The sequence below is a fragment of the Pogona vitticeps genome, chromosome ZW-PAR (genome assembly GCF_051106095.1).
Source record: "Pogona vitticeps strain Pit_001003342236 chromosome ZW-PAR, PviZW2.1, whole genome shotgun sequence".
NCBI lineage: Eukaryota > Metazoa > Chordata > Lepidosauria > Squamata > Agamidae > Pogona > Pogona vitticeps.
Window position 1 is genome coordinate 9912264 of NC_135800.1, and position 14407 is coordinate 9926670.

The 14407-nt window shown below is 47.0% G+C and overlaps 1 protein-coding gene across 1 annotated transcript in view; it reads right to left on the reverse strand.

Moving 5' to 3' along the window:
• Positions 1-14407, reverse strand: part of PAPPA (pappalysin 1) — a 160207-nt gene that overhangs the window by 85930 nt on the left and 59870 nt on the right. Inside the window, exons 8-9 of the mRNA XM_072985014.2 lie at positions 5595-5723; positions 4165-4256 (exon numbers count right to left, since the gene is read on the reverse strand). Of these exons, the coding sequence (XP_072841115.2) occupies positions 4165-4256; positions 5595-5723 (221 nt within the window). The remainder of the gene's footprint in view (positions 1-4164; positions 4257-5594; positions 5724-14407) is intronic.

Consider the following 14407-nt stretch of genomic DNA (forward strand, 5'->3'; position numbering starts at 1 on the left):
TGGTGCCTCGTTTAACTATTGCCCCACATTACGATGAAATCACTGTACGACTATCTTTTTGCGACCACAACTGCGATCGCAAAACAATGGTCTAAATAGGGTTTTTTTCGCTTTGCGATGATCTGTTCCCTGCTTCGGGAACCGATTCTTCGCAAAACAATGGTTTTTAACAGTTGATCAGCGGTTTCAAAATGGCCACCGGGTGCTTAAAATGGCTCCCCACTGTGTTTAGGGACGGATTCCTCGCTATACAGGCAGTGAAAATGGCCGCCATATGGAGGATCTTCACTGGACGGTGAGTTTTTACCCCATTAGAATGCACTGAATGGGTTTCAATGGGGTTTTTAATTTCATTTTACGATGTTTTCACTTAAGGGCGATTTTCCTGGAACAGATTATTGTCGTTAAGCGAGGCACCGCTGTATTATGAGACTACAGAAGCTTGGAAGTCTGGGTATTTGGGACAGTTTCCATCAGCCTCTTTTAGCATAGCCCATAGTAAAGGATCATGGGAGTTGTAGTTGAAACATCTTGGGAAGCCAACTATTTCCCTTTTTTTGCTATAACAGTCCCCCTCTCTTTGCTACTAGTGCACCTTCTTTAGAATACTGTGTCCAGTTCTGAATACCACATCTTTAAAAAAGTTTGGAGGGCGATTAGGATGGAAACAGGGGTCTGGAAGCTAAAATCTATGAAGAATAGATGGAAATTATAGTCCTGTTTGGAGAAGGGAAAAGGGGTTAGTCAGGAGGGGTGGGTGTTTCAAAGATCTTGTCATGCAGAATATGGAACAGAGGCACCTTCCATAAACTGCCCAGAGGCCATCGCCAGCTGGCTGTTATTTTGCAACGAATGAATAAATAAATGTTTCCGCTGCTCGATTATTGCCTACAGAATCAAGTCCCAAGTCTTCCACTGTTGGTGGAGGAGGAAAAAGTAGAATATATGGGGGACAAAACGGCAAAGCAGCTCTATATACAAACAAGGCCCATCTCTCCCCCGAAGGAGAAAAGTTGTGTTCAAGGAGAGTCAAATCCTGTACGGCACACAGGGCATCTGAGGCGACAGGGAAGGTGTTATGTCAGACTGTGTGAAGGCAGGGCTGCCAGATCCTGCAGGAAATCAATTTATTCACCCCCCAAATGGAGCACACTAAGAGCGTCACACGCTCCGCCGAGAAAGAAAACACCATTAATCTTATCTGTCTTCTTTTCTAACATCTCTCTCTCTCTCTCTCTCTCTCTCTCTCTCTCTCTGTGTGTGTGTGTGTGTGTGTGTGTGTGGACACCCTGACAAAAAAGACCACACAGATCCTCCTTCCTTCGGATGCCCTAAGTAGATTGATCCAGGCCTTATCTGAAGGAGGATCAAGGGATGTGGGCTGGGGAAGCAAACCAGCCGAAAACAGACCAGGCGGCAAACTGAGTCCCAGGCAAACAGAGCGAAGGCGAGAAGCCTGCAGAGAGACAAACCTCATGGAGGTTCTCTCCAGTCTGGCCCCAAGAGCCAGCCGACATACCAACACAACACACTTCATCCATCCGTCCGTCTGTCCATCCGTCTGTCCATCCATCCATCCATCCATCCATCCATCCATCCATCCATCCATCCATCCATCCATCCATCCATCCATCCATCCATCCATCCATCCATCCATCCATCCATCCATCCATCCATCCATCTTGTTCATCCGCTCATTCTTTAATCTATTTCCTCAATCACTTTTTCATCTCTCTCTTTCCCTCCCTCCCTCCCTCCGTCCATCTGTCCATCCGTCCATCCGTCCATCTGTCCATCCGTCCATCCGTCCATCTGTCCATCTGTCTGTCCGTCCCTCCCTCTCTCCCTCCATCCCTCCATCCATCCCTCCATCCACCCACCCACCCACCCACCCGGTGCAGGTTGTCCAGGCTGCTTCTGCATGGTTGGCTAGAGTTTTTGGTTAAAGGAGAGAAGACCTGAGGACTGTTTCCAGCGGCGAATTCAAAACCCATCACGGTATCGGCTCAGCAGGTGGCTCTGGGGAGACCCTTGATCCACCTCGTTTACAGATGGAGGCATCTCCGGGCAATTACATGACGGACCCAAAACGAAGCCACAGGCCATTGGTTTTGCAAAGGTAACAGGGAATTGGAATGCCGCGATAATCATAACAGTCGTATCGGCAATAGCTCACCATCATCACATGCCATCAAGTCAAGAGTAGTGGTTTGCCACTAAATGGGTGGAATAGAAGCATAATAAATAAATAAACAGTGGCGATCCTTTCCAGGATTTCTTAGGTACAGGGTCCTCAGATATGTGTTCCCTCTGCAGCTGGCCCAAGGCCACCCAGGCTGGCAATTCTCCCAGGAGGCCCAGTGGGGGGAATTGAACTCTCAACCTCAGGCCCCACATCCAGAGACCTCTTGGCAGTAGCAGCAGTGAAATAAACCAACTCCCCCCCCCAAGAAAAAAAATCAATCAGGGGGCAAACAATATCCCTTATTAGGGCCGACTAAAATCCCACCGAATGCCTGCATGTTCCATGTTCTACTTAACAAGGATGAGCTTGTTGATGGAGGGATGTCTGCTCCATCCCTTGCATGGATTTCTTTGCTCCAGAAATCAAAATCAAAATCTCTCTCTCTCTCTCTCACACACACACACACACACACACGTACATGGGGTGCTGAAGCGTATAATCAACGACTAAATCTTTGCGCGGCTACAAACCGGAGGGAGCCTTTTGAGAGCATCCCGCCTTGGTCCGGCCATTGTGCCGGACAGCCCTTTGCTAATCAAAGCAGAGCGGAGGCTTAGAAAGGGGATCTAGTTAAGCAATTACCGCCTCTGAAAAGGAGGGATAAAGTATCTTTGATCCTGTCCACCCCCTTTCCAGGGCTCTAATTAGCATCTCAAAGGAGGTGTCACCTCCTTCATTGGGGGGAGGGGGGTGGACCATCTTGGCCCTTTTCTTCTGCTGCTTGGGAAAGGCTTTTCAAGCTCTCTTGGAAGGATGATGGCAGGGGCCTTCAAAGCAGGTCCTGTTTTGGGGAGTGACAAAGACCGGGAGCCCAGGAGCAAAGAGATATTTCTCAACCTCTCCTGTCCTGAGCCAAGGGGGGGGGGGAAATAATCTGTCGGGAAGGCCGACACTGAGAAAGGACACGCTCCAGATCTGGGAGAGCGCGGCCACGCACAGGCCACTGAGATACAGAGAGGACCAAACAGGGAACCGACTCTTGCAACGTGACGTCCGCGAATTTTTGTGAATGGAAGCAAGATTTGATTATTTGTCCATCCTGTTCTGGTCACGGAGATTTAAATGGAAATACTGCGGTGCCTCGCTAGACAGTTACCCCGCATGACAGTTTTTTCGCTAGACATTGGCTTTTTGCGATTGCTACAGCGATTCGCAAAACAGCGATTCCGATGGGGGAATTTCGCTGGACAATGTTTGGTCCCTGTTTCGCAAACCGATTTTCGCTAGATGACAATTTTGACAGCTCCCTCCCTGCTCGCAAAACAGGTGTTTTCGGGACCTAAGCTTCACAAGACAGCGATTTAAACAGCTGATCGGCGGTTTGCAAAGTGGCTTTCCTATGGCCGATCTTCGCTAGACAACGACAATTCTTCCCCATTGGAACGCACTAAACAGGTTTCAATGCATTCCAATGGGGAAATGCTTTTCACTAGACAATGATTTCACTAAACAGCGATTTCAGTGGAACGGATTATCATCGTCTTTTCCTGCTGCCTTCTGCCTTTCCCAGCAGGAGGGTCTTTTCCAGAGAATCCTATCTTTGCATCAGGTGCCAGCCTCTGTTTCAACCTTTTGGCCTCCAGAGAAAGTTTAGGCTGGGTTTGATTGCTCTAGGACCCCCTTATTCATCTTTTGGGCAATCCAGGGTATCTGCAAAGCTCTCTTCCAGCTCGACATTTCAAATGAATCTTTTCTTCCCCATCCAAAAAAAAAAAAAAAAAAACCTTCCCTGGGGATTATTTGAGCAGTAAAAGTGGAAACCTGGCTACCACAGCTGCAGGGCACAGGTGGACACAGTTGCTAACCCCCCCCATAAATGTGGGTGCATCCACGTGCCTGTGTTCGTACATGCCTGTATGTATTTGTCTGGACAAGAGGACCAACAGCAGAGCCATGCCGAAAAAGCCCACGCCACTCACCTATGCATTTGAAAGACAACTCCTGCCGGCAGAAGAGAGAACACCCGTCTCCGTTGACCTTGTTCATGTCATCGCACTCCTCCCCGAGGTCTCTGTACACCAGACACCAACACAGAAGGGCAGAGAGAGGTTGGGAAGCATTAAATGCAAGAAGGGGTCGGAAGGGCTGCAGGGAGGGGAAGGGTTCAGAGGGGACGAGGACTGCTCCTGTTCCTTCTTCCACCCATCGCCCCCATTCCGCCTTTTTTTTTTTTTTTAGCAGACCAAGGATAAAGATCAACCATGGGAAATGTTTGAGTCTTTTGAGTTTGTGTTGTTGAATTCAGTTTTGTTTTACATGATTTTATATTTTAATTTGCACACTGAGAACCTATGATATAAAGCAGGGTATTGATGTATGGATGTATGGATGGGTGGGTTGGTGGGTGGATGGATAAGTGAGTGAGTAAGTAAGCTAGTGAATGGATTAAAAAATGAGAGGATGAACAAACAGATGAAAGAATAAGTGAATAGATAGATTAGATAGATTAGATAGATAGATTAGATAGATTAGATAGATAGATTAGACAGACAGACAGACAGACAGACTAGACAGACTAGACAGACAGACGGACGGACGGACGGACGGACGGACGGACGGACGGACGGACAGACGGACAGACGGACAGACGGACAGACGGACAGACAGACAGACAGACAGACAGACAGATAGATAGATAGATAGATAGATAGATAGATAGATAGATAGATAGATAGATAGATAGATAGATAGATAGATAGATAGATAGATAGATAGATAGATAGATAGATGAAAAAGTGAGTGAGTGAATGGATGAAAGAAAAAGAGGATGAACAGATGGATGAAAGAATGAGTGGAGAGAGAAAGAGAATGTGGAGGAGACTGCAAGGAGGAGACTATTTGAGTATGCAGTGAAAATTCGTAAGTAAAATGTATATGGCATTTATGACACTATGTAAACTTGCACACACAAATACCCACATATACACAATGTGGATGTCATTGGTCCTTCGAAACACACATGCTTTTAACCCAACAGACCTCATGGTTGCCCAGAAAGAAACAGGGGGGAGTCTATGCAAGCTGCCGTCTCTCTCTGTGGGTGTCCCACCCTCGTCCTGGTCACCCAGATGCTCAGGTTTTGCCCCAGCACCAGTGTGGGTGAGGTTTGGCCAACATGGGGTTAGGGCCACAGACTGGCTTTCCTTAGTTTAGATACCTCATCAGCAGGACTGGAGAAATGTATGGCTTTAAGCTACCCCCAGGAGCCCAAGCAGCCTGGGGGTGGAGAAAAATGCCTGCTGTGACAGACACCCATTCTCAGCACTCATTCTTCTAACGGCAGGTTGCCTTAAACGGAGGCCAGAGAAGCAGCTCTACGAGTGATGCAGAAAATAGCAGTTCTACTTACTTCTGGATAATCCCATCGCCACAGTAGCCGCTCCCGTGGATGTAGGCAAGTGGAGGGGAGGATTCGCTCTCTTCCGCCCCGGACAGGACAGAAACCCGGTAGGTGTACAAGCTGCCAAGTCTTACTTCACTGAAAGAGATGGAAAGAGACCTCAGTCTCGCCACGAAGCTCAGAGGAAGCTCAAGATATGACACAGGAGATGAGATCCTACTTCCTGGAAAGTTTCAGTTATCTGCACTCACCCCCTCCGTTCAAGTATTTCAGAAGGAAAACTTGGGGACCACCTGGACCACCCCAGTGATGCTAAAAAAAGCCCCCCTTCTTGACCCTTTTTCGGCCCTGCTCAAGACTCGGCTTTCTTCGCTGCTGTGATCGTTCAGCCTGAAAATGTCCGTCCGCTCATATAACATTCAAGAGAGTTCTTGGGATTAAAAGATACCTTATAGGGTCACGACAGGGGAGCCTGGCCAGGACAGAATATGTCATCCATAGCACAAAACAGATACGAGGACCCATAATGGGCGAAATGACACACAGTGCCTTCATTTATATACAGTGGACCCTTGACTTACAGACGGCTTGACTTACAGACTTTTTGAGTTACAGACTTCTCTGGCCGCAAAATTTAGGTTTGACTTGCAGACTGAGATTTGACTTACAGACCAGAAAAAACCCAAAATGGAACAAAAACGGCCTGTTACGGGATTAATCGGTTTTCAATGCACTGTAGGTCAATGGAGACTTGACTTACAGACTTTTTGACTTGAGAACCGCCTTCCAATACGGATTAAGTTCTCAAGTCAAGACCCCACTGTATCCGCATACATTAAAAATGGGATGTTTTAACACATCCTCTGTTGGAAACCAAAACGGGATGGAAGATCGGCCAGGTCTGTTTTCTCCTGCATTCTGTTTTGTTTTTTTAAAATGGTCTTTTAAAATAAGTCAAAATTACTTTATTCTCCACTTCCAGCCAATGCTAGAGGTGCAGCTATTTCTGGTCAGGAGAGAACCATCTGCCTGCCATAGAGTTATTCAAGATGAGCAGCTCTTAAAAAGTGAATGACCGAGAGAGAAATTAAACCCAATTCACTGCTAATATGGCTGAATGTTGTGCGTTACACTCTGTCAAGTTGGAAGGGACTTATAATGACCCTAATAGGGCTTTCAAGGTCAGTGAGATATTTCCGGAGTGCTTTTACCAGTTCTATACTGTAAGTGACTCAACGTGGCTGAGTGGGGATTTGAACCCAGGTCTCCCAGATCCTAATCCATCATCCTATCCAGGACACCACACTGGGTTCAAACCTTTCAGCACTGAGCACTCAAGGGTTTGAGCCTGGATGGATCCATTGTTTCTCCAACATTCAGATCCCATCACACTAGTTTTATCCACCCTAGATGTCAAGGCATATTCAAACTCTGATTGGAACCCAACTGAACCACAATTCTTGTTGGGGTTGTGGCTGGGAGGGACCTTTCTGAGCTGTCAATCTTCCCAGCACTAACCAATCATTCCTTCCTGCCTCTGTATTCAAAGACAGCCCCACCTCTCTGCTCTATGTTCTCTTTCCCTCTCTTTCCTGAGGTGGTGACAGTTCCTTGTTTGCTGTTGATCCATCCACAACTGTAAGTAATTGAACAATTTATTCTTTATCCTATAAATGTCTCAGGCTGAGCTATTGAGACTTTAAGTAGCAGTTAATAAGAAAGAAGTGGACTACAGTGGTGCCTCGCTTGACGAGGATAATCCGTTCCAGCGAAATCGCTGTAGAGCGAAATCCTCGTCAAGCAAAATAAAAAAGCCCATTGAAATGCATTGAAAACCGCTCAGTGAGTTCCAATGGGCTAAATACCTCAGCGTCCAGCGAAGATCCTCCATAGGGTGGCCATTTTCCGATGCCTGTGCAGCGAAAAATCCATCCTAAAGCACAGTGGAGAACTATTTTACACAGCAGGCGGCCATTTTGAAACTCAACAACCAGCTGTTCTGATTGTCATAATGCGAAGAATCGGTTCTCAAAGCAGGGAACCGATTGTCGGGAAGCGAATTTTGCCCATTTAAATATCATTTTGCAATCGCAAAAGCAATCACAAAAACCTCATCGTCAAGCGCATCCATCATTTAATGAGGTAATCGTTAAGCGAGGCACCACTGTATATGGGAAACTTGTAGCTATTTTCTCCGAGTCTCTACACTTCTGCTGTGTAGGGCAAGAAATTCTGCAACAATTCTCACCCACTCTTAACAAAGACCAGCTCTGGCCTCATAAAGGACCACAGCAGCAGAAACGAATGCCAAGCTATGAATTATTATAAGAGATGCAAACAAAGCAGTAAAATATCACAATGCGGTCTCCTGAATCAATAGCAAAGTTGGAACTGCCGCGTTACGAAGAACACCTGTAATAAATCGTTACACCGTTCTCTTTGCTTTTATCTTTAAGAATTATTTTTCTCAAGTTTCATTAGCATGAGCCTGCTACACTCGTTTTATCTCAGGTTTCAGCCCGCCCACCCCCCTCGTGGACCAAGATGAACAAAGCATATATAGCTAACCTCAAAGGACAATTTCTCAGCCGTGGGGACACATGTTTACATTTTTATGCGCAGCCAGAATATCTACTTCGCATCTCCTGCTGCAGAAGAAGAAGGAATCATGTGAGATGCGGGAGAAAGACTAATAGAATTGTAAATTGACTGCCAAGCGAATGGAAACTGGGACAAAGTGCATGTATCACTGTGACCTGCACAATCGGGGAAAAATGACTTCCTATCCGCCCGAAGGTTTCATTACCATTATGACTGTTACTTCTGAAAACCGGCAGATCTTTCATAATGATATCATCTGGACACTTTTCTTTTTTACTTTTTTTAAAAAAAGCACCTCTATTGTATTTTGTGCTCGTTGTCCCTTTAAAAAAACGAGATGGGTAATATTCTGCACCAGTTTTTTCATCAATAGAAGACCATATCGGTGGCGCTAGAGTCGCGACCGTCTTTCTTTCTTGCTAGCTGGAGAGCTCAGCGGCTTTAGGCCTCTGGATGTGGAGCCAGCGGTGGGGAGTTCGATTCCGCCACTGGGCCTCCTTGACAGGGGATGGACTGGATGATCCCACGAGGTCCCTTCCAGTCCTGACATTCTAAGATTATTTAGAACTGCTGGATAGCTCAGTGGTTTCAGGATCTGGGTGCAAAGGCAGAGGTTGGGAGTTTCACGTAGGTACAGTGGTGCCTCACATTGCGATGTTAATTCATTACAGCAAAATCGCTGTAGAACGAAAACATCGTAATGCGAAAATAAAAAGCCCATTGAAATGCACTGAAACCCCTTCAATGCATTCCAATGGGCTGGAAACTCACCGTCCAGCAAAGATCCTCCATAGGGCGGCCATTTTCAGTGGCTGTCTTGCGAGGAATCCGTCCCAGAAAACAGCGGGGAGCCATTTTATTTACCCGGTGGCCATTTTGAAACCACCAATCAGCTGTAGAAAAATCGTTGTTTTGCGAAGAATCGGTTCCCGAAGCAGGGAACGGATCATAGCAAAGCGAAACAAGCTCATTTAGATCATCGTTTTGCGATCACAAAAGCGATCACAAAAACGTCATCGTAATGCGGTTTTGCCGTAATGCGGGGCAATCGTAATGCGAGGCACCACTGTATTAGAATGTAGGTCAAAATGCCCGTAAAACTCTCTGTGTGTTTTACACCTTAAGAAGCAGGTCTCTTACTTCTGTAGCTGGCTGGATAGCTCAGTGATTTAGGCATCTGGTTGCTAAGCCAGAGGCTGGGTGGTGGGTTTGAGCCCCCCCCCCAGGCCTCCTGGGAGAAGAGCCAGCCTATGCAGCCCTGGGCAAGCTGCAGAGTCCCAGGGCTCCCCCGGAAGAAGGGAACTTTAAATCACTTCTGAGTACTCTCTACCTAGAAAACCCTGGGGAAAAAAGGGTAGCCATAAATCAGAATTGACTTGATGGCGCACCATACATCCATAGAGTAAGGGCACAATAGAATTTTGTTGGCTTTGGCCATTTGGGGAAAGCTAGCTTTTTCCTCCCCCCCCCCCTTTGCTTCTCCTGCAAACTCCCCAAAAGACAGAAAGCGCCTCTCCTCAAAAGTAAGCATCTTTGCAGACGTTCAGGATCGGGAGCCGTTGGGCAGGGCAGCAGGATATGTACATTTTTTTTTAAACCTGGAGGTGGAAATAAGTGTCCTTGAAAACAAAACCATGCAGGCATGCTTCGCTTAATGGGGAGAAAGTGTAAATTTGACTGAAGGCAAAACAAAATGCATTTGCGAGGGGGAAACCCAGAAAATGTGGACGTCGGATATTGTGCAGAAATGCATAAGGCATTTCAATATGGGAAAACAGTCCCACAAACTAAAAGCAAAAGAGGATCAGGGCCCCACAGGAGAAATGCAACATTTTCTGAAGACCCTCGTTGGGACATTATCCTTACAACATCTCTCCGAGGCAGGGTGAGAAAGCATGACCAGTCCAGAGTCTTGCTGTTCAAAGTCAAAATCCAAGATCCAACCTAACTCCCAGTCTAGCGCTCTAACTATGACATGATGCTGCCTCTCATCAGCTGCTTCCAATCAACGCTGGCTTTTAAAATTATTTGTAATGGATGATGCTTCTTCCATGTCTCCTCTGCGGCATCAACCTGCCTTCTTCTTCTCCCATTGAAGAGGGGTTTTTTTTTTCGAAACTCAAATTCCTGGCATAACTCCATCAATGGCTTCCCATCATCTGATCATTCCACATGACCTCCCCATCTTAACCCCTTGGGGACAATTAATGGGTTCCCCCCCTTTTTTTTGGTTACGGTTCATATATGAGATCCTCCATCAGGCCTTGAACCCTTAAAAGAGGTGGCCCAGAGTTGAAAAGTCCACCCAAACTCAAAGGCTGAAAAGTCACCTTACAGACCCGAAGGGCTGGGGGAAAATACACTTTCCAGAATACTGGCAAGGGGGTTCTTGGAACTTTATATACAGTGGTGCCTCGCTTAACGATTACCTTAAATGACGAAACCGCTTGACGATTAAGTTTTTGCGATCGCTTTTGCGATTGCAAAACGATGTTTAGATAGGGAAATTTCGCTTGACAATGATAGGTTCCCTGCTTCGGGAACCGATTTTTCGCTTTACAACAATTTTTAAACAGCTGATCGGCAGCTCTAAAATGGCCGCCCCCTGTCAAAATGGCTCCCCACTGTGTTTTAGGATGGATTCCTCGCTTTACAGGCACCGAAAATGGCCACCCCTATGGAGGATCTTCTCTGGACACTGAGGTATTTAGCCCACTGGAACGCATTGAACCAGTTTCAATGCATTTCAATGGGCTTTTTCATTTCGCTTGACGAGGATTTTGCTTAACAGCAATTTCAACGGAATGAATTATCCTTGTCAAACGAGGCGCCACTGTATATTTCTCCAACCCCCAGGATCAGTGAATCTCCCTGGAAAAAAGGGTTTGCAAGAGGGAGCCGCTACCGAGTAGGCCCTGCGCTTAGGAGGGATGGGTGAAATTTTTGTTTAAAACAGTGGGTAAGAATTTGTGCCAATCTCCATATTTCTTCAAGTTTTGACTTAAAAAAAAAAGAATGCAAAATTAAAAGAGAGAGAACAGCTAAATGCATCTATCCTAGCAAAGGGGCTTCAAAGGGCTAAGGGTCTGGCTTTCATCTCCGGACTAATCAGCTGGTGGTCAATTAGGGCTGCCAAGAAATAAATGGATTTAATCAACAGGCTCCCACCTTCTTATCTGCCTCCCTTTACATCCTCTTTTAAGCGTCGCTGTGAAAAGGAACCCACATGTTTTCCCACTGCTAAATCCCACATGGGCAGCCCTGATCTCTTCCCTTGGTGGATCCTCACCTTTAAATTAAGGTCGGAATCCAAAGGGAGAGCTTTGAGGACCATCAGAAAGCCGAACAACTGGGTCCTGGACCAAATCAAGTCCAAAGTATCTCTGGAGTTATAAAAAAAAAAGGGTTGAAGGCAGGATTCTCTGGAAAAGACCATCAAGCTGGAAAAGATGGGAGGCAGCAGGAAAAGAGGAAGACCCAATAACACGAGATGGATTGGCTCCCTCAAGGAAGCCACAGGCTTTTGAGTTTACAAGAGCTGAGCAGGGCTGTTGAGGACAGGGCATTTTGGAGACAGCTCCTTCATGGGGCTGGCATAAGTTGGGGGGGCACACCTTGACAACACATAACAACAACATCATTAACAACGACAACCTTCAAAAAGAGTACCACCATCTGGCGGACTTTCAAAGGGAGAACTGGCCTCCTTTGAAGAGGACACCCGGACACCCTACCCGGGTAATCTCCCATCAACTCCGGGTCCTTTTGCCAGAGAGACAGATTAGCAACTCTGCATTGCCAGCGCAAATACTTGACAACCCCAGATGTCTTTTGAAGTGCGCGCAGAGAGAGAAGGGGAAGAGAGAGAGAGAGAGAGAGAACGAGAACCACCACCACCACTGCTACCGTCCCTGCAGACAAGGTTGTTCTGGGACATGACAGCAGCCTAAGGACCGGCTCCTTTTCCCACCCCTCCCACACGCTCCGACTTCTGCCCAACCCGTTCGCAATAGACAAACGAGTCCGTAGAGGGCTGTTTCTGACTGGTCTCCTCTTTTTCCTAAAAAGGGGTGGAGGAAGCTCGTGCTTCGCCAGGAGAAAGTTGGGTTGCCTCTCTAAAGCAACATCTCTGATTCTGCGCTGGAAGTCCTACAAGGGTGTTAGAAGTAGGAGGCAGACCATTTGTAAATAAAAGAGATCCAGGCAGGCCCCAGACACTCCCTCACCCCCTCTTATTATTGCAGCTGCCCTCAGATCTCTCTCCCGGTTTTGGCAAAGCCATTCGAGGAGAGGCGTCCAAGCCATGCAAGGAGGGTCACCACTTCCCCGGTTCACTTGAACATCAACTGGGAAAGGGGACGTGGCATCTATCTATCTATCTATCTATCTATCTATCTATCTATCTATCTATCTATCTATCTATCTATCTATCTATCTATCTATCTATCTATCTATCTATCTATCTATCTATCTACCTACCTACCTACCTACCTACCTACCTACCTACCTACCTACCTACCTACCTACCTACCTACCTACCTAATCTCTTCCTTCCTTCCTTCCTTCCTTCCTTCCTTCCTTCCTTCCTTCCTTCCTTCCTTCCTTCCTTCCTTCCTGTCCGTCCGTCCGTCCGTCCGACTTTCACCCCACTGTTCTCCTTAAAGGGACCCAGGATGGCGTACATGTTTAAAAGGCAATATTAAAGCTAACAACAACGAACATACAAATACTAAAAGGGATCAAATAGACGTCATGCTACAGTGGCCCACCAGTTCCTTTCGGAAGCTGGCCAGCACAACGGGGGTGCATCTACACCTTCCTGTTCCCGGTCACCAATACACAGAGGAACCCTGCCTCCAATAGAGGAAGGAATATGGCACCAGGAAGTGCTGGATAGAGTAATGGTCTAGGGCTCAGAAGACCTGGGTTCAAATCCCCACTCAGCCAGGGAAGCTCACTGGGGGAGTGGAACTGGTAAAGCCAATCCTTAAATATCTCACTTACTTTGAAAGCCCTCTTAAGGTCACTACGAAAGTCAGTCCCTAGTTCACTCACGTTTTTGTCTGACTCTAGAGGATGCAACATACATGTGCCAATTCTTCATTTAGGGTGTCCTGATTTAACATCACACACCCTTCTGAAATCCTCATAAAGGTCCACACTTTCCATGTCCTGGCTCTGTGTTCAACTAGGGTTCTGCCCTTTTGGGGAAACAAAGTGTGCAGGAGATAGCCAAACCCGGAACAACTGGCTGATGGTGGAAATAGATACAGGCTCACCCTTAAAAACCAAATTCATCTGTTCCAAGGTTGTCAGGAAAGTGGGTCAAAGCACCTTCAAAAGTGGTGTGTGTCCAACTTCACTGGCAACATGTGAAGAGAAGTTAGTTGGCTGAATAACTCTGTGGTTTAGGTTTGGAGACCACAGCTGCGATACAAGGAGATCTGCAAGCGGGATCTGAAGGCCTTAGGAATAGACCTCAACAGATGGGAAACCTTGACCTCTGAGCATTCAGCCTGGAGGTAGGCGGTGCATCACGGCCTCTCCCAATTTGAAGAGACCCTTGTCCAGCAGGCCGAGGCAAAGAGGCCGTCCCGAAACCAGCAAAATCAGGGAGCTGGACGGGGCACAGATTGTATTTGTCTTCAGTGTGGAAGGGATCGTCACTCTTGAATTGGCCTTCTCAGCCACACGAGACACTGTTCTAAGCTCTCCATACAGAGCACGTGGCCATAGACTTTCAAGACCGAAGGATGCCTACAACATCTTAGGTCTGGGTGGGAGTTCAATTCCCTCCTCTGGGCCTCCTGGGAGGAGAGCCAGCCTGGGGGGGTGGCTTTGGGCAAAAGCTACCCAGCCATGATCCCAGGGCTACCCCCCAGCAGAAGGGAAAGGGGAACCACTTCTGAGCACGCTCTACCTAGAAAAGAGTCTACCTGGAAAGTGTTGCCATAAGTTGGAATTGACTTGACGGCATCCAATTGTGTTATTATTAGAGAGAGGCTGTCAAAGATGCTGGAGCAAGAGATTAAACCAGATTCCCGTATATTCAAACCATATAATTTTATGACTCTAGGGGAATGTGGGTTTGTTTGTTTGTTTTAACCAAATATAAACGATCTCTCTCTACACACGCTTTCTCGAAGGCCTTCCACCATCTCCCACAGCGATGTCAACGGGGGAGCTTTCTGGGCGCGGAAAGCCACATCCTCTGCCACTCA